The sequence below is a fragment of the Herpailurus yagouaroundi genome, unplaced genomic scaffold (genome assembly GCF_014898765.1).
Source record: "Herpailurus yagouaroundi ecotype Mexico unplaced genomic scaffold, PumYag 160, whole genome shotgun sequence".
Classification (NCBI taxonomy): domain Eukaryota; kingdom Metazoa; phylum Chordata; class Mammalia; order Carnivora; family Felidae; genus Herpailurus; species Herpailurus yagouaroundi.
In genome coordinates this window covers 47,944,424-47,969,511 of record NW_024412401.1, presented here as the reverse complement: position 1 = coordinate 47,969,511, position 25,088 = coordinate 47,944,424, and the positions used below count along the sequence as shown (strand labels likewise).

General features: G+C 42.5%; 1 protein-coding gene across 6 annotated transcripts in view; it reads left to right on the top strand.

The window, feature by feature from the left end:
* The window catches only part of MAPKAP1 (MAPK associated protein 1), a 245,077-nt gene that overhangs the window by 163,673 nt on the left and 56,316 nt on the right, over positions 1-25,088 (top strand). For 4 of the 6 annotated variants that reach the window (XM_040482325.1, XM_040482323.1, XM_040482329.1 and 1 more), the window contains 2 exons: positions 5,268-5,426; positions 17,392-17,499. The exons of 1 other annotated variant lie outside the window; for it this stretch is intronic. In XM_040482325.1, the coding sequence (XP_040338259.1) occupies positions 5,268-5,426; positions 17,392-17,499 (267 nt within the window). The remainder of the gene's footprint in view (positions 1-5,267; positions 5,427-17,391; positions 17,500-25,088) is intronic. One more of the 6 variants, XM_040482326.1, reaches the window with a different exon arrangement.

Here is a 25,088-nt window from a genome sequence, read left to right as displayed (position 1 = left end):
AATAGTTGCTTCCCATTACAAACATCTCCAAACCTTTCAAAACCAAAATGTTATATGAGTATAACCATTATATTGTGATTTTGCCAACATCTTGTCTCTGTGACCTGTATTTTCCGTAGGTTAAAGCACAGGCTATTAGCTGAGTACTCCTGTCCCATTCTAAGAATGACTAATATCTCAAATATAAATGAAAACAGCTGCTTTTCCATAACATTAGAGTTCCAAACAGCTGTCACATGTACATTTTGACATTCTTTTTTTTTTTTTTTTCTTTTTTCCAAATTGGGACAAAAGTTCGTTTACTGAATCTACTAATCTGGTTAAGTATATATCATCTAACTTCTATGGAAAGGTGGAGAGGAGGTCACAGAAAAACCTCTCGAGCTAGAATGTAGCCATCTCCAAAGACTCAAGTTTAGTTAACATAAAAACCCTCTGATGAGACCCCTCTGTGCCAAGAACATAAGGTCCGTAAGGGCCTGGCGGTGGCTGCCGCACCACTGCTGCCCTTGCCAGAGAACCTGCACCTTGGTGGACAGCCATTGTTCTCTCTCTGGCTGGAGAGATGTGGAGCGCCACCCCCTTGTCTCTGGAAAGCCTGAATCTGTGCTGTCTCATCTTCTGCACCCCTTGGAGGGTTTATTTCAGGGGCTGCTGTTGTGAATCAGAAGACCATACTCCCTCTGTTGGCTTAAAGTTGGCCCCGCCACTACCAGCTAGGTGACCTTGGTCCAGTCATTCGCCCTCTCTGAGTTGCTTGCTTTGTTTTGCTCTTCAGTAAAATAAAACCACAACTAGATCACAGACTACTGGTTGGTAGTTGTAACTGTGGGAGAGCTTAATCCCTGAGTTGAAGAACCATCTCCCCGGCTCTGCTCTTGTTCCTGTTACACTCTTTCTAGCTCTTTGATGAGTTTCTTTCCCTGTTTGAACTTCATTTTCCTCGTCTATAAATGAGAATAATACTATCTTCTTTATGGCATTGTTGTGAGAATTAAATAGAAATCCAGGTGAAACACCAAACACTTAGCTATTACCATTTTATTACTAAATGGTAGTCCTGCCCCCTCCCTTCAATTTCATTGTTATGAGACCCAGTCATACTCACCGTTTTGTGATCTAACACTTTGTTTTTTATGAGTGTGACTGCTTTGAGTCATGATTCAACAGAGACCCTAGCCGCGAAGGGACCCAGCTCAGATTTAGTCTACATTACGTACGGCCCAGAATGTGTGCATCTGTCTGCCCAGCTGCTCATTTGAGCTTTTCCAGGGGTCTGAGGCCCCTTGTCAGAGCAGCAAAGCATCAGTGAGAACATAGGTATGCACATGTAAGAGTGACCTGGCATTCCTCTGGAGCACTCTGCATCTGGGGCTGGATATGCAGAAGGGTTAAAAGCTGGAGAAACTTTTGTCATAAATTTCCTCTTCAGCAGGACTTCCCAGGGAACATCTGACATTAGGAGAGAGGAAATGCTGATTGGCCTCAGAGTCAGCTGAAGGAGACAGGAGCTGCAGTGGAAGCTGCTGGATTTACTGTTATTAGCAAGGCAAATGGAAAGCCAGCAGGGCAGCCCAGCTCCCAGATAATAGATGTAACAAGAAGGAAAGCTCCCAGGAAGGAAGATGGCTGGCAGCCACGACTCCTCTACCTCCTCTGCTGCCTTTTCTTTCCATTGCTTTTACCTTTTTGTTTCGTGTGTTTAGCACAAGGAGAAGCATACTTTAGCATCTTAGGTTATAAGTCACAGCTGGTTTAAAGTAAAACAGGATCTATAATTCAGCTTCTTACTGGCTTGATAGATTCATAGTTGAACATGGTGAAATGTGTAAAATTGTGTTGATATAGTATTAAGAAGTTGCCATTTATTGAGCACTTACCATGTGCCAGACTAAGTGCTTTACATGTGTTATTATCTCATTTAACCCATATAACAACTTCATGCTTTAGAAATGATCATCATCCCCAACTTAGAGATAAAGAAACAATGTGCTTAGAGCACTTAGGTAATTTCCCAAGGTCTTAAAGCTTAGTGGAGCTGGGATTTGAACCGTGCCATTAAGGTCCTACCAGTCCAGTGGAAAGTAAGCAAGAGCCCAAATGGCTATTATGGGGCCAGACAGGGTACTGGCAATAAGAAAAGTGCTTACTGAGTCCTGAAATGCAGTGCTAACTGGGACAGTTGTGGTTAGAAGGAAGATGGGCAGGCAGAGGGGAGCCGAGTTAGCAGGCGGAGATGACATCTGAAGGGCCTGATCCCCCAAAGCAGGGAGCAGGGCAGATGGGCAGTTGATCCCTGAGGACCACAAGGAATGAGGGGGAACGGCAGGTCGTGGCAGCAAGGACCAGGGAAACAGATGATGCTCGGCATCACAAAGAGCCGTGTCCTGTGCAGGGTCAGGTCACAAAGGCAACAGGTGAGCAAAACTCCTATTGTCAAGATTACCTCTGGAAAAAAAAATCCCTTTAAAAATGCCTGTGAGAGGCCAGCACACTGTAGGTTTTCTCATTAACTCCAACGCAGCGAGCTTTTGTTTTTCTAGCATGAGAACCAATGAAAACTAAAAATACATATCTTTAAATGCTAAAATCAAACTTGGCACAGAAAGATGCTCACACTATAAGAGGAGCTACGCAACAGACACCGGCATCCACCCAATTAATTCAGTAAGTCATTCATCAGACGTTTACCAAGCTCTGTAGTTGCAGCGATGACTAAGGCTCCCACCTCCCATTCACCTTCTTGTGGTTTATTGAATCACCAGGAAGACATGGTAAGTGGGATTCTCCAAACTATTTAAATTGTTCTCTTGGTCATTCCTCACTCTCTCTTTTTCCTCATTTTTTACCAAACAAGTACAGGTGAATTCAGATAAATTAAATGTGTGACTTGTATACAAAGAGATCCAGGCAGTAGGCGACATCAAGAACAGGCCCAGTTTCCTGAGAGGCACACTGAGGACCTAGCAGGGTACTAGACCCAGGGCAGGGTTCTGGGCAGGACTGGGCTGGGGGCAAGGGCAGTTACCTGAATGAGACGTTAAGGTCAAGATCAGATTTCAAGGAAGGAAATCTTGTTTGGGTTGGCCTCAAAGTGCAGAAATCCTCTTGCCTTAGAGCCGAGCCTGCAGCGAGAGGAATGTTAGGTGATGCAGTTTTCCCTATTGTGGGAAAAGAAAGTGGGCCATTCTGGGAGTCTTGTCAGGGCCTGATGTTGTTATAGGACTCAGTCAGAGAAAAGCATATGCAAAGAGTTGTGGAGGCCAGATAAGACTTAGGGAATGACCATAAAAGGGATGTGGTTTGACAGACTGCTAGCAGGCGGTGTGGATGAAGAGAGCCATGATACTATGCACTGAACAGGAAGGAGACCAGTTCTGCTGGCTCATAGAGGACATAGATGGGCAAGAAATTAGGATGAATAGAAGGTCTGGAGAGTAGGGTAAGGAAGTTGTGAGAGGATTTTAAGCATAAAAGTGATAGCCTTAAGAGTTGGACTCCAGAGATCCCCCTCTGACAATTGGAGGAAGAATGGATAGCTGGAGGCCAGGAGATGAGTTGGGAAACCATTACTGAGGGCTGGACGATAAGCAGTGCAGAGGAGATGTGTTAAGTGGGTAGAGTCTGTGGAACTTGGGAGTTGACTTCACGTCAACAAGGAGGAAGGCTGTGTAAGAAGTATTCCAGACTTGCGAGTGCCTCCTCATTCACGACTCTGAATCCTTAGAGGCCAGAATCAACCTTCATGATCTCTGCATCTGTAGTGCATAGCCCAGGACTTGGCACACGGTAGGTTCAGTAAATGTTTGATGAACAACTGAGATAATCCATTGGAGACTTGTGGTGTCATCATTGGAAACCGAGTTACAAGGAAAAAGAGCTGGTTTGAGTAGAGAAGGTTCATGAGTTTGTAGTTGATTATCCTGTACAATTAGAATCAAATAGGTGCTTGGAGTTCTCTTCATTCCTGCAAAGACAGGCCTGAGTCACTTATTGTCAGCAGTACTTCCTTGGAGAGTTGGTGGATGTCCCTAAGAGGCCCTGCAGCCTTTTGTCCCGCCCAGGGTTAGAACCCCTTCCACCAGGGTCACTGGCCCCCAGCTGTTTATAAAATGCTGTCATTCCTGGTACCTGGAATCTGTTCAGTAGCCTGTCTAGTATATACAACTATTATCTCCATTTTCAGGGGAGGAGACTGAGGTTCAGAGAGGACGTGGTTTACCCAAGCCAGTCTCTGCCATAAGCAGATTTGAATAGAAGTCTTCAGATTCCACTGGATCGTAACAAAGTCTGATGATTGAAAACAGTTGGCCCTAAGCCCTCTCTCCATTGACTTAGGCTGGAGTCACCACTTTTATATAGCTCAGAAAAGGCTACAGACAAAGTCTCCTTCTGGTTGTTTCTATTGTTTTTGTCCTTAGGTGTTTGTGACTAAATTCACTAATTTTGCTGGCTGTCAAGGCTGTGTTAAGGAAAATGGGTTTGAACTGCTGTGGTTTTTGAGTACTGGACTGGATGTCAGAAACCTTTGCCATCACGGGAAATTCTGTCACTCTGGATTTACTATCTGCTCCCCACAGCTGAATTCCTCAGCAGTGTGATTTAGCACCCTGGCTCCCCATCAACCAGTTTTGGCATTTATTTGAATGCATTACCCCACTGGTTTCCATAAACTATTTTACAATTGTTTAAAATAAATGACTGTTTATTTCCACAAAAACCATCTGTATTTCTTTACAGAGTAGCAGATAACTGTACGTAAAATTTGGTAATGTCACAGTGACTCAAGTTAAGAGAAACAGATTAGATTGAAAAATTGGATGCTAAGGGACAGTGTTAAAGGTTTCCATCCTCTCTAACAAGTGATATCTGGATTTAAAGGAAGGGAAAAAATGTTTCTCTTTTAAAAGTAATATCAGGCCTCCTTTCTCCAAAGGGAAGTGCATTCATGCCAGCTGGATAGGAGCAGGATAGGGACTGTGAGCATTCCTCTGCCCCTTCAGCACTCTCTCTGCCTGGGGTGGTGTGGAAGAGGCTCCTGTCCAGTGGCTTCCAGCCTTCTCCAAGTTTTGGCTTGTCCATGCCGTACCTCTTCTCGTTCTGACGTTGAGTGGATTCCCGGGCCTGTGTGTTGTAGTTCAGAGATCACTGGCAGGAAGCTCAGTGGGGCAGGTTGCTGTGGGGAGAGAAGAGAGGCCTGGCTGAGGGAACTGAGCTGATGGGGAGGCAGGATTGGCCCCTGACAGTGGTGGTCTTCCATTCTCCAGCCAGTGCCCAAAACAGCACCGATCTACACCAGCCCCGCCCATCCCCAGGAAGCCCAACCAACCCCAACCCAGAGATGGAGCTGTCTTGTGATTATCGAAGCAGTGGGGACACATGGAATCAGTTGGAGGTGGACCTCCCAGTCTGCTTTGGAGGAGGAGGTAGGTAGTCAAGGTGGTAGCCAAGCAAGCTGTGTTCCCACTTAGTCACCGAAATATACACTGAAATACACCTTTTGCTGTGACTGTCCCGGGAATGCAGAGATACTGAAATGTGCACTCCAACCTCAGTTTGCATACAGTTAGCACAAGAGCCAGGTCCAGCCAGAGATCTGTTTAGCTGGGTCACACAGAGCAGTCCAGAGGCAGTGGCACTTAGGCACTTTGGACTTGCTGAGTAGGAGGGAGCGAGCACCAGAGACATGAAGAAACAGGAAGATGACTTCAGACAGAGGGACTATGATGAGCAGAGCACAGGGGGTTGAAACTGCATGGTTTGGGGGATATTTCTGGATTATTGTGTCATTAGGTGGGAGTTGAGAGGCGATCAGATCTGCCATCAGTGTGGCAGACCTTTAGAGGTTCCAGCCTCTGCTGAAGAATCATACCCCACTCCCCGCCCAGTGAAGTCTGGAAAGCAGAAGCAGAAACCCAGACTTGTGATCTATGGAGTCCTTGGAACAACTCTAAGAGGGAGATACTGTTATTATTCCTCTTTTACAGGTGGGAAAGCAAGGCATAGACAGTTTAAGTAACTTGCCCAGGGTCACATAGCTAGTAAGTGGTGGGACTGGGAATTCGAACCCAAGCAGTCTGGCTGATAAGGAGGTCAGCGGGCACTGCAGGGCGCTCCCTAGAACACACACACACACTCGAACTACTGAGTTTAGGGCAGGGATCAAATCCACACCTTCTTCCTGTCCTTCCAAGGTGCAGGGATAGACCCCTATCACACCGTCTCTTGTCTCAAAGCCTGAGTGGAGGCATCAGGACAATCCCAGAAGGAGGCTGAATAGGCCAGACGGAGACAGTGGGGAGTCGCCCGTTGCTTTCCACAGCCCATCTAGAATCCAGGAGGCAGACAGGGCAGGCATAGTTGTCTAGCCTGTGGTGATAAGAGAAGCACATGGGCAGTCTGACCCTTGGTCTGCAGTCATGGCCTCTCTTTGTGAACAGCCTGGCCTCAGGTATTCCAGTGATTTTCACCTTTCCTGCCCAGCTCCTTTGGGCAGCTCTAGATAGCTCTGTGGTCCCCCCTGTGGCCTGACTCTGGACCATGGGAACCCGTGAAAACGCTCTGTGCCATTTTAGTTCCTGGCCCCCCAGCTGCTTACATGTCTCTCCAGTAGCCCCTGAGCCCCCATAATCTGTGAGGAGCCAGAGATGATGAGAGGAGGCTCCAGAGGCCAGAGTCCATAGCGATCCTAGCTGGAATCACCTCTAAAATTATTTAACCTCATTTTTTTTAATTGGATTTTTAATGACAGAAGTGATACCAATGCATGTCAAAAATCGAAACAAGATAGAAATCCATAAAGTAAAAAAGCAAAAGCCTTTGTCTTTGCTACCACCCCATCCTACACACAAAGGTGATTCTGGTTAACTGAGTAACTGTGAGAACAATCTGGCTGATATCTTTCCAGATTGTGTGTGGGTGTGTATTTTCAACAACAACGCTTCACACACACATATAAATGCACTTACATAATAGCTAGAGTTTTATTTTATTAATATGGTGCATACTCTGTACATTCTCTATCTTTTTTAATTTAATAATGTATCATGGAAATCTTCCCGTGTCTTATTAACTTAGTTTATTTTTTTCCTCAGGTACATAACATCCCAGTGTACAGATATACTGTAATTTATTTAATCATTTCCTGCTGGAGAATATTTAGGCTGTGTGCAATTTTTGATTTTACAACAGTGCTGCAGTGAACATCTTTGAACATATATCATTGTGTACTTGGAGTAATGCTCCTCAGGATAGATTCCTTTGTTGGGTCAAGAGTCAAGGTTGTTCAATTTTAAACGCCACCTTGTTGAAGTCATTCTATTGAACAAAGATTATTGAGCACCACCAGAGAGCCTGTTGCTGTGCTGGAGCTCTTGGAAATAGAGTTGGTTTTATTAAAAAGCCCCTTCACCCTCATCTTCAAAGATTTGCAGGAGTGGGGGGGGGTAAACAATGACAAATAGGCAGAAATGCTTCTAATCCAGCATGCTCCATACACCCGGAGAAGCAAGGCCCCAAGGAAAGAGCCCTCGATTCTGACAGGGATTCGGGCAGGGCTGCAGAGAGGAGGGGAGATGCCAAAAGGTGTGCCTCCCTACTCCTCCCGGGAGCCCATCTGTGAGGCTGGGTGTTCAAGAAGAAATTTGTTCTAAAGAATTATGATGCTCCTGCATTTTCTCCTACACAAAGAAGGAAATCTCGGCTGTACGCCCTTTCCTTTCCTCCTCTTGGCACTTTCTGATTGATGATTGGAAATGATGGCAATACATAAACTATTTTTCTTTTTATTTTATGACCTGGTAATAGCAGTAACATATTTCCAGTAAATGTTTTCTATCGCAATAAAAAAGTTGTAACAAGACTAGAAATGGGTATAGTTAAACCCTAAAGAAATCATACTTTCAGAACTGTGGATTGAGGCAGTAACTCTGTAAATCATTTAACTTAGAGAAAGGTCCCCTCCACCCCAAAAAACTCAGGGCAAGCAGCTGGTGTTCACTCTGAGTGCTCGTTGGATAGATGCCTGCTATGCGGGCTGGGGGAGCCTCCAGTTTTGACCCCCATAAGACCCAACTGCTCTCTGTCTTCCCACCTAGTTTCCCACCCAACAGCTTTACTCCTTTCTGAACCAATAAATCATCTCAACCTTACAAGTCTTTTTTTCAACCCCCAAATCAAGAAGATTCTAGTACGCTCTATGTGGAATACAGTGTGGTAGTGTGGTTAAGAGCACGGGCTCTGGAATCACACACCTGGATTCTTGTCCTGGACACGCTGTGGGCACATGACTTAACCACTCCACATTTTTTTTCTCCTCTGTAAAAGGAGGACGATAATGGGGCCTCCCTCATAGAGTTTTATGATTCAGAGTGCTAATGCATGTAAAGTGCTTTGTTAAGGGCCAGGAGTCCTCAGTGTCGCTTACTGTTGTATTTAAAAAAAAGGGTAAATTGATGATTTTATTAAATTTGCAAAGCAGTACAACCACCAACATTTATTGAGTGCTTATTACGTCGTAGGCACTGTGTTACACAATCTTTGCAGTTACCCCACAAAGGTTTAGATCAGCTAATGTGCCCAGTGTCACATGGCTTGTAAAAAAGCCAATATTTTAATCAAGGTCTTTCTGACTCCAAAACCATTGTCTAACCGCCACATGTCCACCTGCTAGGATTAGATACTCAGCAGGAGCAGAGATGGTAAAACTGGTTAAAACTCCTCAAAAGTAGTTCTGTCTTACACAGTCATGGCCTCCTTTGGCTAACGAAGATTCTGGAGCAGATAGTGTTGAGAAACTATGCTCTAAGAACTCCACAGTCAGGCAGAAGAAAAAAAAAAAGGCATTTCCTTTCCTAATTGCAGGCAGAGCAGCCTGCTTCTCAGCTGGTCCTTGTTTAGGGCCTGTGACTCTTCAGAGAATGAAGGTCTGCTTTTTCTGGTTGTCCGGTGTCCTTAACATGCTCTAAAAATTAGGCCTTTCCAGCCTTTGTCTTTAATTTCTGATTCTAGCTGACACCTTCATTAATGGTCCAGTACAAGCTTTCTGTCAACTTGAAGACTACTGTGTAAAAGTGGTTTTGCTGTCCTATCAATAATGGTCATAATTTCCCCAATACTCTCATCAGCAGTGAATTGAGTCTTGCAGCAAAGAAATGGAAACCCCAGTGCAGTGGTTTTAAAGTGATTTGTCTTGTAGACGGCGTCTTATTTCAGTAAAATCAGGTCAGTGCGGCACTGCTGGGTCAGATGTAAGTCTGATACAAATTACTTGGAGGAAATTGATCATTTGAACGTTAGGTTATTTTTAACTACTGTAGCTTTTTAATATCTCTTTTTTTTTTCCTTTATTTACATCTGTTTTAATAAACTTTAACCATCATCATCAGGCATATTAAATGTCTTCTCAATTTCAGCCAAGCCTGTGAGGATAGGAAAGAGTACCCTCTACCCACCCCGCAGGAGTGACCTTCCCTGCACAGTTTAGGGGTTTGCCACAGTTATGGCCTTGTTTAAACACTTAAGCCCACTCCTCCTCATCCGCCGGCTGGCCCCCTTACTGGGGTTTGTTTATTGCACAGACTGGCCCCTTGACCAGTCTGTTCTTCATTGCTATTGAAAGTTAATGGGGGCAAAATTGCATTCCCAAACATTTGAACCTGAAGTGGCCAGGGCCGAACTTAGTTGATCTCTGGTGATCGGTTCAATTTAGTTACGATTTTTTGCCATTAGGCTGGGGCTGAATGATGGTGATTTGGTTGAGGCCAAATGTCTGAAGAAAATTGGCTCTCTGATAAGAGTGCTGTTATCAGAGGGGGCTCCCTTCTCATTTACATTTAGATGAGTATTGATTATTTATTTACTCAGAGAAGTGAGATTCGTTTCCAATCTTATCTTTCTCGTCTCTGCTTGTCAGCAGAAAGAGAGATAGAGCTCCTGACATCAGGCCAAGATAACAGCACTTTGTAGTAAAGATAAAAGTTGGAATGGGCCTTTTTCTAGTCTTGACTGAAAGGATAAGTTTTAAAAATTAGAACTGATGGGTCATGCTTTCAAAACCTTTCCTGAAGGTTTTGCAGTTTAACTAGGCAGGAGAATTGGTTTATTGGAACAGCCTTGGTCTTTCTTCTTTTGTAATAGGAATTGTATTTAATTTGATTATATTCGGCTGTTTCACTGAGAGCAAATTGTGTATTGGCTCAGAAGAGGCTAAAGTGTGACCTTATTGTCATGTCAGCTTGTTCCTTTTTTATTATTTAAATTCCAAATTATCCAATCTGAGCCTCAGAGGGGGTATAAGCTACAGTGGCTATCACTTGAATATAATTCAGTGCTTACATTAAGATCAAGCAGAAAATGATTATAGTCTCCCCTAGAGGAAGAGTTGTAAGTGATGGCACTGACACTAAATGCAGATATTTTAGAATAGCTGATGTTGGGTCTGGGCTCTGATATTGACAGCGTCAGCTTGTCAGGGGTGGCTTTGGCTCAGTGAGGAACTCGGGATTCAGCCAGCCCCTGCCGTAGAGCAGGCAAGGCTTGGCACAGTTTGCCTCGAATGGACCTCCCTGCCACCAGTCTCCTCCAGCCCATTACCCACAGTGTCACCGGAAGAATCTTACCACAGTGTAAAGCTGATTATGTCACTTCCCTGCTCTGGTAGCATCTGTTGCTTATAACAGAGAATCCAAATCTTGACTGACAGTCTGGGCCAAGCCTGCCAACCCACTTCCCCCCGCACCCCAACACGAGCCTAGGCCTTGTCCACACTGAATTTCCCTCAGTCCGTGTGGGCTCTTCAGTCCCTCCTTGCTTTTGGACGTGGTATTCCCTCTGTAGAAATGCGCTGTTTCCCCTGGGTCATCTGGCTCTGAGTCCTCCTTCAAGACTCTGCTCAGATGTTTCCGTCTTGGGGAAGTGGAAGTTCGGTGCTTCCCTCTTCTCTGTTTCCACAGCACCTTGCCGGTCCCTGCCTGAAGGGGAGCACTGATTGGGCTCTTTGGATAATAGCTGCTCCTGGGTCTTGCCACCTCCCCCAGCCTGCCTGAAGGCAGGAATCACTAATTATTCACGTCTGTGGCTGGGACATTGTTGATGCTTAGAATATGTTTGTTCTATGGACATGCGGTTGGCATCGTAACTTCGCCTCTCCTTTGATACCTGTGCTGCCATGCTCAGCTCTGTGACCTTTACTCATCATTTTTAGACTATTTTTGTAGAACCTAAGCCTAGGGAACCTTAGGAATCCTGGCTGCCAAACAAGTCTCTCATCTTGTAGCTTAAAAGCAAACCTGTTTAAACAGATACGTACCCTCTCCCACCCTACACCCCTGCCTGGGACACACATGAGAAAGGATATGACATCTGCTTTGACGCAGCATTCCCCGCCACCATGTATCGTCCCTTAATAGGGCTGTTAGCCTGTTGGGACTCTTGGCCTAGGGGGTATACTTGCACCTCCCACAGCCATCTCTGTTCCAGCCTGTGCTAGCAGGAACAGCCGCCAGCACTGAGCACTGTGCTAAGGAGTCAAGAGATCGTCTCTTCTAATCCTCACAGCAGCTTCTGAGGAAGTTCTTTTATCCTCATTTTACACATGAGAAAATACACAGAGATCAAGTAACTTCCCCAGAATGCATATCTGGTTGTGTTACTCCCTGAGAGGGTGCAAGCACCTGGAGTTTCCTGCTCAGAATCCAGCGTTTCCTCTCACTGGCTCATACTTCATCTTTTTCTGGCTACAAGAAGCTCTTTCAGATTAAAGCAGCTCTTGAAGCTGGTGAATGAAAAATAATTGACATGAAGGCACATCCGCAGAAGTATTCCACCTTCGACTTCCTCATTTTTCTCCAGACAGGTTTCTTCAGACCCTCAAACTTGTTCTGATGCTCAGCAATAATAACGATAGGTTCATTCATTTATTTATGACTTCAATCCAAAGAGCATTTGGAACATATACACCCTTACAATAGGATAAAGATACATGTATTGAACAACTACATGAAAGGAAAAGGAAAATAAAGATCCAGAGGGTTCATTGTCCTGGAAATGCGTGCCCAGTCAGCACAGTTGGGTCACATGTTTAATGCTGAGCTTCCTAACGGGCAAAGGAGAAAGGGACGCTATCAGTTAGTGACAGGATTTGTGTTAAACTGTCTAAAGATACAAAAGAGCAAGCCAGTTGCCCCAAGAAAGTGCAGCTTTTACCGAGAGGTCTGAAGGAAGTTTCTCCCCTTATTTCTTTAGAAATAAGATGCAGAATGGTTGAGGCTATGGTCTCTCTCGTGGGGCTTCTACACTTGCCTCCCGTTGAATTTCAACTCTCAGCTGGCTCTCAGCTGTTGAGGAATTGTGTGCTAAAACCTTTTATGTTTCAGCCAAGGATTGAAGGGATAGAGGAAGCTGGACTGACCATGTATGTATCCACCGTCCAACAGATACTACAGATTTTCTTTGAAACTTATGTGCTGAGATGTTTGCCTCAGGTTTACAAAATCCCATCAAAATCCTGCCTGGGTATTATAACTTGGAACCCTCCCAAAGTGCCCAGAGCAGTATTTTGTTCCTAGACTGTCCAGTGACATGGTGTTACTGCAGTAAATACATCATTGGAATGCCCAAGCAGGCTTCCTTGTCGCTGCATAGTAACTGCTTTGCGGAATCTTCCTTTTGTGTCCACATCGACTGTGAAGTAGAAGGCATGTGGCTTCATGCGCAGCTGTGACATCTTAAAGCCTCTTTGCAAAGGTGGATGTTGCCTTGAGAGCTATGTCCTGTACCTTGTGAAAGAGACTTTTATATTTCATAAAATCATTTCCTTAGCAAAAATTTATTAATAGAAACTGACCTCACAGCTTGTCTTTTTAAAATGGTTTTGGCTGCTGTTTTCTCTTTTCTCCCATGTCAGCTGCCTGAAAATTAAGCATTTGATAGAAACTGTAAGTTGATAGATGTAGTAGGTCTGGGTTGTCATAATCTTGATTATCATTACCAGACTTTTATTAAAAACTCGTTATGAGGGAGGCGATGTGGTTCATACATGTTGCAGAGTGCAGCCCTGGCTATGAATCCTAATCCCACCACTTCCTCTGGGACCTTGAGCCAGTTATTTAGCCTTTGTAAGCCCCAGTTTCTTCCCGTATAAAATGGAATTCATATTCTTTACATCCTAGGGTGACAAATCAGGCGATCTCTATAAAAGGTCTGGTAGAGTACGTGGCACATAGTAGGCCCTGTTAATGTTATGATCTCTTAGTTTTGGTACAGTCCTGTGTTGAGGATGTGGATGACAATTGACACTAGGTAGCACTATTCACGTATCCAACACTGCTCTGCTTTACAACTATTAACTCATTAAATCCTCAGATAGGCCCATGAGGTATTATTATCTTCCCCGTCGTACAGATGAATAAACTGAGCGAGGTTGAATTGCCCCAGAGTCATACAGCTAAGCTGCTCAGCCAGGACTAGACCAAGGCAATCTGGCCCCAAGCCCATACCCTTAGCCACCGGCTTAAGTTGCTTCTCATACACACCCTGCCTCTCGTTACACATACGGCTTGAAGTTATCAGTCTGGCCTTTTCAGGGGAAAGTGTATATGACAGGCTTTCCATGTGAGGGGTCTTCTCCACTGTTCAGGCAAGAATTAGGAGAGAAGTTGATAGTTGTAAGAGGCAATTTTCCATTTGGGTTTTGATCTCAAGTCTCATCCAGAGCTTAACCACCCTGCTTTCCCTAAAGTCAAGACCTATCAGTCTTTTGCTAAGTTCATAAATAGGTTTCCAAGTTGGTCTTTAGCTTTTATGGAAGAGTGGAGGGAGTACCCAGGGCAGAAGATGACGCTCAGAATTTCAGTTACTGACAAAACTGGGCACACATAGGCATATTCTTAAGGAAAGATGGAAGGAGAGAGTCTTCCTGGATGGATGGAAAAATAAGGTGATCCTGTCTTCATAAGGACCCAGGATACAGCCATTGGACAGGATATTTAGTATGTATGGATTTCATTAAAATAAATTATTTCAGATCATTTTCAGTTTGAATTTATAGAAAACCACAAGTTAAGTGATTCAGAACCCAAATGAAACAACAAATCTACAAAAATCTATAGTATGGTATAAACTATGGCCTCTTTATAATTGGCCAGTAATTTATAGTTCACTAGAGAAAGAAAGGTTCAAAACACACAGGCTTCAGAGCTTAAGACCCTTGGGTTTTATTTCCCCTGTCCTCCTTCCTACCTTTGTGATCTTGGGCAAGTTACTTCACCCTGCCAACCTTCAGGGTCCCAGCCTTCAGGGTCCCAATCTGTCAAATGGGGATAATAGTATCTGCCTCTTAGAGTTGCTGTGAGCATACACTAAGGTAACATGTGGAGAGTGCTTGGCATATAATAGCCGTTCAGTAAGTGAGAGTCATCATCATATTAGGCTTCAGGGAGAAAGTCCTAAAGCTACTTTCACGAAAGAAACTGTTTTAATAGAAATATCTGCAAGACCTAAGAAACAAGAGAGTACATGTTGAATGATGGCAGTTATGACTTTGAGAGTGGTGCAGGGGCTCATGTTTGGGGACAAGGAACCTTTCCTAGTACCCCCTGCCCTCCCCTCCCCCCGCAATTTCCCTCATCATGTTTCCCAGACAGCTGCAGAGACTGAGAAGGAAAAGAGTGCAAAGGAGACCAGCCTGAAATAACCCTGATGCACCCAGGCCTTGGCTCCCAGCGATCGGGAAAGGGGTGGCTCGTTTACAGTCCAGCTGTCAGGCACACAGCTCCAGAAGCCCAACCCCCTGTACCCTGGGCTCAGAGTCAGACTACGCAAGCCTAGGTTACAGGGTTACTTAAGATGAAAATAGCGAGCTACATAAACAGACGAATGTCTGGTTTTGATTAAATTATCGCATGTGAAAGGCCCATTAGAGATGCCACAACGTGTGGTGATTATGGTAGCCTCAGAAAAATGGTGTAGTAAGAGATCAGAAGACTTATAAGTATATATGACATATTTTAAATGATAAAAGTAGCCTTTATTATAGGAAATGTAAAAAATACAGAAAAACACTAAGGAAAAATAAAAACACTCATTATCCCACTATCCAGTACAACCACTATTCACGTTTTTTAATGTTTATTTATTTTTGAGAGAGAGAGACAGAGACAGAGCATGAGCTGGGGGAGGGGCAGAGAGAGAGAGGGATACATGGAATCTGAAGTAGGCTCCAGGCATGAACCTTGAAATCATGACCTGAGCCAAAGTCAGAAGCTTAACTGACTGAGCCACCCAGGCTGAGCCACCCCAGCACTATTCACATTTTGGAAATAACTTTGCAGTCTTTTTTCCCCTCTGTGACTTTACATATATTTTTTCACAATTGCAATCATCCTGCATATATTGTGTTATAGTTTGCCATTTTCATAAAATAGCGTATTATAAACATGTTTTATAAAATTAAGTATTTTTGCAGCATCACTTTTAATATCTCTATGGCATTTCACTATATTTTGTTTAATCAGTCCCCTGTTGTTCTATCTAGTGTTCCCAAATTTCGGCTGTCATAAAAAAAAATGAATTATTATAGCTAAACTGTGTACCTGATTTCACTGTAAATCCATAGAGGTGGATGTCAGTGTCTTGCCCATTGTGTTGCTGGGAGGTACTGGGGGTGGGGCCGCCCAAGATTGTTTGACAGGCCAGCGTCTTAGAAAGTAGCTGTCTAGGTTCAGCAGTGACTCCCTTCCTAGTGGGCTGAAAGGCCCACAGCTGTGAAAGGTAGGTGTTAGGGAGGGGAAAGGAGAGGGTGGATGGGAATCTTCTCACCAACTAAGTTTTCTGAAAGTTCAGCTGGGCATGATTTTTCTGTGATTACTTCCACCAGTGACATCAGGAATCAACAGCAAACATGCCTGGTAATTGACAGATATCAGTGGCAAGTGACAGGTAGTGAATACTAGGAATTACCTGTGTTTCCATACCTTTATTTGCTAAATCTTTTTGAAATGAAAATATAACTGGTGTATAATGTTGACCTGAATGTAGCATATTAGAGTTTATAGGAATCATGTAGGCTTCTGAGCATGTATTTGCATAAACAGTTGTATAAGTATTTTGAGCATTGTTTACTTAGTAAAAGTTTAAGAGCTATCTGTAGTGTAAAAAAGACTGAACGTGTGTAATAACTCTGAGAATTGCCGATGAAATACCAATTAGAGGAAAGAGGGACTGTCCCATGAAACTGCAGTGCTCTCAGTGAACATAGAACATAGGCGAGGAGAATGACACGGAGGAGGTGAGCGAAATGCCTTCGATTGCTGAGGGAGAAGTACTGGGTGTGAATAACAGCAAGCTGACAACAGCTGAAGAACATATCTAAAAACATGTGTTCTGCCCGGGAGCCCCGGAAGGCCTCTGATGCTTTCCTCAGATCTCTTACAGCCCTCCTCTGTCTGACCAAACATGCCTTTCAGAGTCAAAATAAGAAGACAGTTTCTTACACCTCTAATCTTTTCAATAACCATTAACAACAGGAGTAGTCTTTTGAGTCTGATCATTGGACCCGTTAGGTGTTATCTGAGAAGAACAAGATTGTCATTTGGCTTGACAAAGAAATACATGAATAAATGTATAAAATGCCCAGTGTTTTATTAAGATCTGCCAGAACCCCCTGTGTGACACAGGATGGCTAGTATTCCTGGTTTTCAGTATTATTGAGCCTGTGTCTTTGTGTTTTCATGAATGTTTCAACAAAAACATGAATCAGCAGCCACTGTCTATCACTGTAACCCTGAAAGCAGAGAATTTTTTTAACCTCACCTGCTTTTTAAAATTTTTTTGAATTTTGGGGCTGTCCTCATATTAGAATTCTGCACATACTTTATCCCTGCTTTTAATTGATTGTGCATTATTATATAGTGATTATTAATAAGTACTTCTGTAGGAGTGCTTCCTATGAGGCAGGTGCATTACTAAGTATTTTTCCTGAATCATCTGTAATCGTCACAGTAATCTTTAAGGTATAAGCATTGCCCCCATCACATATTAGGGAACAGAGGCTCCGGGAGGATAGGTTACCTGCCTCCTACCTGAGAAACCAGGTAACCCTGTTGTGATTCCAGGTCAGTCTGACTCAAAAGCCATCTGCCTTTCTGGGGGGAGCCGAGCAAAAACGGAGCTGATGATAGAACAGACAAGTGTGTGGAACCTTGTGGGGGGGAAAAAAAAAAACAAAACCCAAACTCTTCCTTCTTGGATAGCTAGAGCCCTCAGACTGACCAGCATTTTCCTAAGGCTTAAATCAGCTTTTTGCCAGTATTTGGGTGTTTTGTTCTGTTTTTTTCAATATTAAATTCACTGTTTCAGACTTCCTCCCCTCCTCCTGCCCCTTTGATCTTCCAGGCCCTCAGTACCGCCTGGAGAAGCAGAGTGAGCCCAATGTCGCCGTGGACCTGGAAAGCACTTTGGAGAGCCAGAGCGCATGGGAGTTCTGCCTGGTCCGCGAGAACAGTACGTTGGCCTCCTCGCTCCATGCCCGCTTTGTCCGTTGCAAACATGCTTAGGAGTCCTGTGTTTGGGAACACTCAGTGGTCTGGCTTCCCTTGGCAGCTTTGAGATGACTTTTTTTTTCCCAAGGCAGAGCTCAGCCTCCGTGCCAAAAGTGTGTCCCAAAATGAAATGATTGATTTTATGCATTTTGGTAAAAAGTCTGCATCCTGTTTAGCACTCTGTGATTAATATTTTTCTGTTGAACTGTATCTTCCTAAGTTAGGAGCAGCCCTGGAAGCAGCTTAGAAATAAATATGAGGCCTTCTCTGAGGAAAGACTATTTTGTACATAAAACAACTGGCCCCTGTCAGTATCACTGTTCAGAGTTCTAGTTTTAGAAAATTCTGTTTGCATATTTCTTAGTAGGAGGCAATGTAGTGTTTCCCAGAGCTATGCTGCAAACCCTTTTAAAACTTCGGTTAATTTCTTTCATTTTTTTCTTTAGTTTCCAAGTTGTAAATCTTTGCCATTCCCTCCTCTATACTCCCGCCGACTTACGGGGCAGGTGACATGAAAACTGAGATTATGGCAGCCAATTCTCTGCAGTTATTCCTGCTTTGGGGCATTTACAGAGGCTGTTTCTTCTGTGAGGAACACACTTTCCCCCACTCCAGTTAACTGTTTCTCACCCTTTGTCTCTGTTCAAATGTCACATCTTCAGAAAAGCCACCTGTGATCTCCCTGTCCCCTGTCACCTAAACCTAATCCGTTCCTCATTTGGGTGCCCTGTTAGGTTCTGTCTCAGAGCATACTACTTTTTCTTCATTATATATATATATTTCTGTTTATAATTACATATTTTTCTCAATGATTGTTTGATTATCTCCCCCACTAGATTGTCAAGTCTGTGAGCACATCTTTGGCTCATACCAGGTTGTCCCTCATTATTTCAGCAAATACTTGTTCGTCATTCACTCTAGGCCAATACTGTGGAACTTAGTAAATAAAGAATGAGTGAATCAATGAATGAATGAATGTCAGTTTTTAGTCATGCCACTGGCCCTCTAAGCAAGACCAGCCTACTACTCGTTGACCAGGGGCCCTGGCAGCCTCTGCTGGAGAGGCATGCACAAATTTCACCAGAATAGTGAAACACGATCTTGCCCTTAGCAACAAATTCTCAAAGGCAGAAGGTTGGTATCCCCACAGACTGCCGCCGGTTGTAAGTATCTTATATAAATATGCAAAGAAATAAAAATTAATTGGATTCCCAAATGCTCCAAAAATTCAAATAAGTAGTAAAAAAAAAAAAAATGTTTATCCCTGTCAACAATCTAAGATAGAAACATTTTAAAGCAACAATGTAATTCTTTTCACCAATTAAATAAGCTAGGTGTTTCCGAAAGAGTCCTTATTGCTAGGGAGAAATAGGCATATTCAAATACCTAAGTTAAGGTAAGTTAATGTAACTGAAAGTATCAAGAGACCTAAAGATGTTTTCCCCGGCGGGTCTTTTTTTTTCTCCTTTTTAATTTTTTTTTTAACATTCATGTATTTTTGAGAGACAGGACACAAGCAGGGGAGGGACAGAGAGAGAGGGAGACACAGAATCCAAAGCAGGCTCCAGGCTCTGAGCCGTCAGCACACAGAGCCTGACGCAGGGTCCGAACCCACAAACCATAAGATCATGACCTGAGCCAAAGTTGGATGCCCAACCAACTGAGCCACCCAGGTACCCCCTCCCTGGCATTTCTGCTTTTGGGAATCTATCTTAAGGAGAAAAAATCTAAAATGCAAAAAATATGTATGTGTATGATAGTTGTTAGATATTTATGATGTCTAACACTAGAAGAGTAGTCAAATAAGGTATATCTATATTGGAAAATTGTGCAGGCATCACCTTTTGGTAAAGGCAGACTAAGTAGCTTGGACAAATTCCCCCACTGAAGGTAACTTAAAAAGCTGATTTTTTTAAAAAAAGCTGATTAAAATACATAAATCCTCACCCTAAAGTCATCAGAAAGCATGAGAAATAAAATAATTAATGGTCTATATCTGGAAGAAGATTGAACCAAAAGAAGGGAGATCACTACCTAGGAACAATTTTGTCCTGACATCATCTGAATTTGAGGACTACAATATTTAAAGGAAATTTTACCACCTTCAAATTCATATATTACAAAAGAAGAAACTCTAAGAAGCAATAAGCTAAGCATTCAGCTCAAGAAGTTAGAAAAGAAACCAAATAAAGAAACATAAAGAAAATAAAAAGAAAGAAGCAATAAAGAGCATAAATTAATGAAATAGAATATTTAGGGACATCAAAATCAAAGTTCTTAGAAAACACTAATAAATTACTGAACCTCTGATAAAATGGATCAAACACAAGAAATAACAGAAACAAATAGTAATAAAAGGAGGTTTATTATCTGTTTAATAACTACAGATCCTGCAGTTATTAAACAGATAATATGAAATTAGTTTGAAAACCTCCATACCAAAAATTGTGAAAATGTATATGAAATGACAAATCCCTAAAAAGAAAAAGGAAAAAAAAAAAAAAAAGACAGCTTACCAACATTGACAGAAGAAGAAATAGAAAACTGGAATATTCCCGTAACTATTTTGAAAATTGAGTTCACGATTAAAAATCTGTCCACAAAGAAAACTCACATCTGGGTGATTTTGCTAGCTAGTTCTGCCAGATACTTCAGGAAGAAATAACTCCCGTCTTACATCAACTATTCCAAAGAAAAGAAAAAGAAGTGACACTCTCTGATTCAGTTTAAGAAACTGTCTCAGTCTTGTTACCAAACCCTAATAAGACCATACAACACAGAAAATTTAAATAGATGCAAATATCCTAAACAATATTAAACTGAATTCAGTATTAAGGGAATAATAATTCCCACGTTGGGTTTATTCAAAGAATTCAAGGTTAGTTTAACATTAGAAAAACCCAGTCAGGATAATTTGCCACAATAGCAGATTAAAAGAACAATCATTGGGGCACCTGGGTGGTTCAGTTGGTTGAGCATCTGACTTTTTAGCTCAGGTCATCATCTCATGGTTCATGGGATTGAGCCCCACATCAGGCTCTGTGCTGACAGCTCAGAGCCTGGAGCCTGCTTCGGGTTCTGTGTCTCCTTTTTGCCCCTCCCCACTCATGCGCGCACGCTCTCTCTCTCTCTCTCTCTCTCTCTCAAAAATAAATAAACATTTAAATTTTTTTTTTAAAAAGGAACAGTCATTTCAGAATATGTGGAATATTGTAAGTTGTGTTTACCAAGAGTTTTCATAACAGGAGAAATAACTTTGATGTAATATTAAGGAGGAAAAATGTCAAGGATACAAAACAAGCTATATGGAATAATATCAACTACGTTAAAAAGAATAGAAGGAAAGTGTCAAAATATTAATTAATAGTGGTCTCTGGTTGGCAAGTTTCTGTGTAACTCATTTTTGTTCCTCTTTATACTTATACTTTCTGGAGTTTCCATAATGAGCATCCATGACTTTCTAAGAAGAAAATGCAAACAAACAATAAGGTCAAGTTGATATAGATAAAGATTATGTAATGAGAGTAGCTCTTAGTTTAATAGTCCTTGTGACATTTGAAATCTCAAGCCATGTACAGTGCCACACCATGGCTCACCAAAGGGGGAATTAGAATAGCACACCCCTTTGTAACTTGCTTAACTAATTTTTTTTAACCTTATGTAAGTGGGTAATCCTTCCCCCCTGTCATTTTCTTTCATCTTTAAAGAATCTAGTCTAAAACAAACTGGGGAAACTGATTCACAGGAGTTTTGTAGTGGATTCTGTTTCAGAATATTGACTCCTTGGGCGCCTGGGTGGCTCAGTCGGTTGAGCATCCGACTTCAGCTCAGGTCACGATCTCACGGTTCGTGAGTTCGAGCCCCGCGTCGGGCTCTGGGCTGATGGCTCAGAGCCTGGAGCCTGCTTCCGATTCTGTGTCTCCCTCTCTCTCTGCCCCTCCCCCATTCATGCTCTGTCTCTCTCTGTCTCAAAAATAAATAAACATTAAAAAAAAAAAAAAAAGAATATTGACTCCTTGTTAAATGATTAAGAGGAAATATCATTTGTTAGCATCTTGGTAAATTTTTTGGATATGTAGTACTTACTCACGTAAAAAAAAATTCCTCAGGTAACAAAGTGTCTCTAGTGAAAACTTCGCCTCTCTTCTCTCCCCTAGTTCTCCTTCCAGAGACCATAGTCGTTTCCAGTTTCTTTGGTGTCTTTCCAGGCATTGTCTGTATGTACGCAAGCATGTTCTGATTACAGATGTGACTGTACCCCCTAGTACATATATATGCTGACATGTATGCAATGTACACGTGCATTTGTTCTTCCTCTTTTTAGAAACAAATGATAGCAAACTTACCATTAATGTTCTCATCTTTCTCTTTTCATTTTAACAATACATTGTAGAGCTTTTTCATATTAATCCACGTGCTGTTCCACATACAAATTCACCTCTTTCTGTTTTTTCTCTTTTTTTAAAATCTTTTTTTCACCTCTTTTTTTTAACCGCCACAGTATTTCAAAGTGTACATAATTTCAAATCTGTTTTGTTTTGCTTTGCTTTGTTTTGCTTTGTTTTGAAGATGAGGCCTATCGCTCATCCTAGGAAAGAGACACTGAGGACTGTTAGATAAAGCTTTGAAATCTGGGCTCTTATTCTCACTCCACTTCTAAGCATGAGCACAGTCTTAAATAACTTGTGTGATATCTGTGAGCCTCAGCATCTTAAAGGATTTGCAAGAAATTCCAATTGTCTCGCTCTGAGTCAAAATCACTGTGTTCACCAAAGAAGCCCTCACCAGCATTTACAAAGGGCACAAGGCAGTCAGTGGTTTGAAAAAGTGGAATATTATAACTACTCTTCATAAAATGGAAGTAAATAAAAACAATTTACTCCTTTTCTAGAGAAGGGTTGTTTTTTTTATCTTTTTTAATTTACTTAATTTATTTTTATTTTAAGTAGCTCCAGTGTGGAGCCCAATGCAGAACTTGAACTCAAAACCCTGAGATCAAGACCTGAGATGAGATCAAGAGTCAGACACTCAACTGACTGAGCCACCCAAGTGCCCCAATCTTTGCTTTATTTTAAATAGAAATTCCAATGAGGAAAGACATATTGTTCTTCCAGTATTAAGAATAGCTTAAAATAGCTGTGTATTAAAAATTTGGGTTCAGGGGCGCCTGGGTGGTGCAGTCGGTTAAGCGTCCGACTTCAGCCAGGTCACGATCTCGCGGTCCGTGAGTTCGAGCCCCGCGTCAGGCTCTGGGCTGATGGCTCAGAGCCTGGAGCCTGTTTCCGATTCTGTGTCTCCCTCTCTCTCTGCCCCTCCCCTGTTCATGCTCTGTCTCTCTCTGTCCCAAAAATAAATAAAAAACGTTGAAAAAAAAATTTATAAAAAAAAAAAATTTTGGGTTGAGACGTAAATATTTCAAAAATGGATTTTTTGCTTCTGTTGGTATGTTTGATCAGGACAAGCTTGCTGTCCATAAAGCCTTTTTTTTTTTTTTTACATTTATTTGTTTGTTTTGAGAGACGATGCGTGAGTGGGGGACAGGCAGAGAGAGGGGGAGAAAGAGAGTATCAAGCAGGCTCCACGTTGTCAGTGTTGAGCCCAATTCAGGGCTCAATCCCATAAACCATGAGCTCATGACCTGAGCCGAAATCAAGAATCAGATGCTTAACTGACTAAGCCACCCAGGCACCCCCATAAAGCCATTATAGAAGTGAGCTAAATTGTGAACATCTATTATGCATTGTTTAAGGGACTATGCTGTTGAGCCAGACTAAGTAAAGGCAGTTTACACTCTGGCCCTGCCACTTACTGGCTGTGTGACCTTGAACAATTTACCTAACCTTTATTGAGTAGTTTATCTGCCCTCATAAGGTTGATAGAATTCAGTGAGTTTCAATAATCATAAAGTTCTTAGAATGGTACCTGGCACATAATAAATACTCAATAAATGTTAACTGTAATTAATAAATAATGAAAGCAGCATTCTGTGGCTGACAGAGCAGATGGGCCACAGATGTGGAGATCTGGAATCATAGACCTGTCGGGGCCCACAAGGAGGTGTGTGATGGGAGAAGGAAGTGATACAGAATGGAGTGAGGAAGGGGAGTGGAGGGCAGGCATGTCTGTAATCTGTGTCATAAGATGAGAGAACTTGGAAGCAGGGTACTTTCCAGCATATATGCTTTGGAGTCCCAGAAGAGATGCATACCTTATAAGTAAAGCACACGACCGTAAAGGTAGATACAAGCCTTTCAGTTTTTCTTCCAAGTGGGATGGGCATACCTTTGTATCAACCACATCAAAGGATGTTTTTTTAATGATTTATTTAGGCCTTATTGTAAGGTATTGTGCTAGACATTTTGCAAATGCTCTCTTTTTCTCTCTCTTTTTAAAGTTTATTTATCTTCAGAGAGAAAAGGTGTGCAAGCATGCATGTGCAAGCGGGGAAGGACAGAATCCCAAGCAGGCTCTGTGCAGTCAGCACGGAGCCCAGCTCGGGACTTGATCACACAAACCATGAGATGGTGACCTGAGCCGAAATCAAGAGTTGGATGTTTAACCAACTGAGCCATCCAGGTGCCCCTACAAATGCTCTTGTAGTTTTCATAACCACCCTATAAGATACTGTTCTAATTGTGGAGAGAAGTTGTGACTTACCCAAAGTTAGCTAGCCAACAAATGTCAGAACCAGAATCCTCGGTCAGCTGTCTGATTCCAGAGCCCACCCTGAGATTGTTGATAAAATAACCTAAATTTTCAACCCGAAGAATTGTGATGACCATTGTCCTACACACTCTGAGAGAGAAGCTTGCTAATGAAGCTAATATGACAAGAGTTTCTGCCTGGGGACTGAGAGCTAACATTTGTGCTTGGATCTTGGCTTAAATAAGAAAATGACAAGCCAAAGTCCTTGAGCTTTCCAGTTTGGATTCTTGTCTGATAATCTACTACATCTTTCAGCCAACTGTCTGCCAGAAGCTGGAATCAGACCAGAAGGAGACAGGAGTACATTTTGGAGAGGATGTAACATTAGAAGACTCCCATTCTTGTCCAAGCATCTATATAAATCCTGGCACCAAACTGAGCCTCAGTTTCCTTTTGTGCCACATGTTGCCGGTGACCTTTTCACTTACCCACTGATCTCACATAGGTAGCCCATCCAGGTCCTTAGAAGAAAGACACAGTGTGAACTAACTTATTCTTTGCACAACTTTTAAGAGAGAAACTTGGGAATTCTCCACCACCAGAGCTAAAATAGGCTTGAAATTAAACTGGCTTAACAGGTTACCAACAAAACGTCAGACACTGTCTTTAGTGTTTCATCACTCAGTAGTCTGTCCTTCTAGTAGTTCAGCATAGTGCTTTGAAAGCACTACGCCTCTGCAGCCTCTGACATTAGACAAAGCATGTTCCCTCTCTGAGCCTCAGTTTCCTATATAAATGGAGGTCGTTGAATCTGTTTTATAAGGGTTTTTTGAGGATTAAATGAGATACAAGTGCTGCCATAATAACAGCCTTTTAGGCCACTGTGCTCGTCATCCTTAATTTATA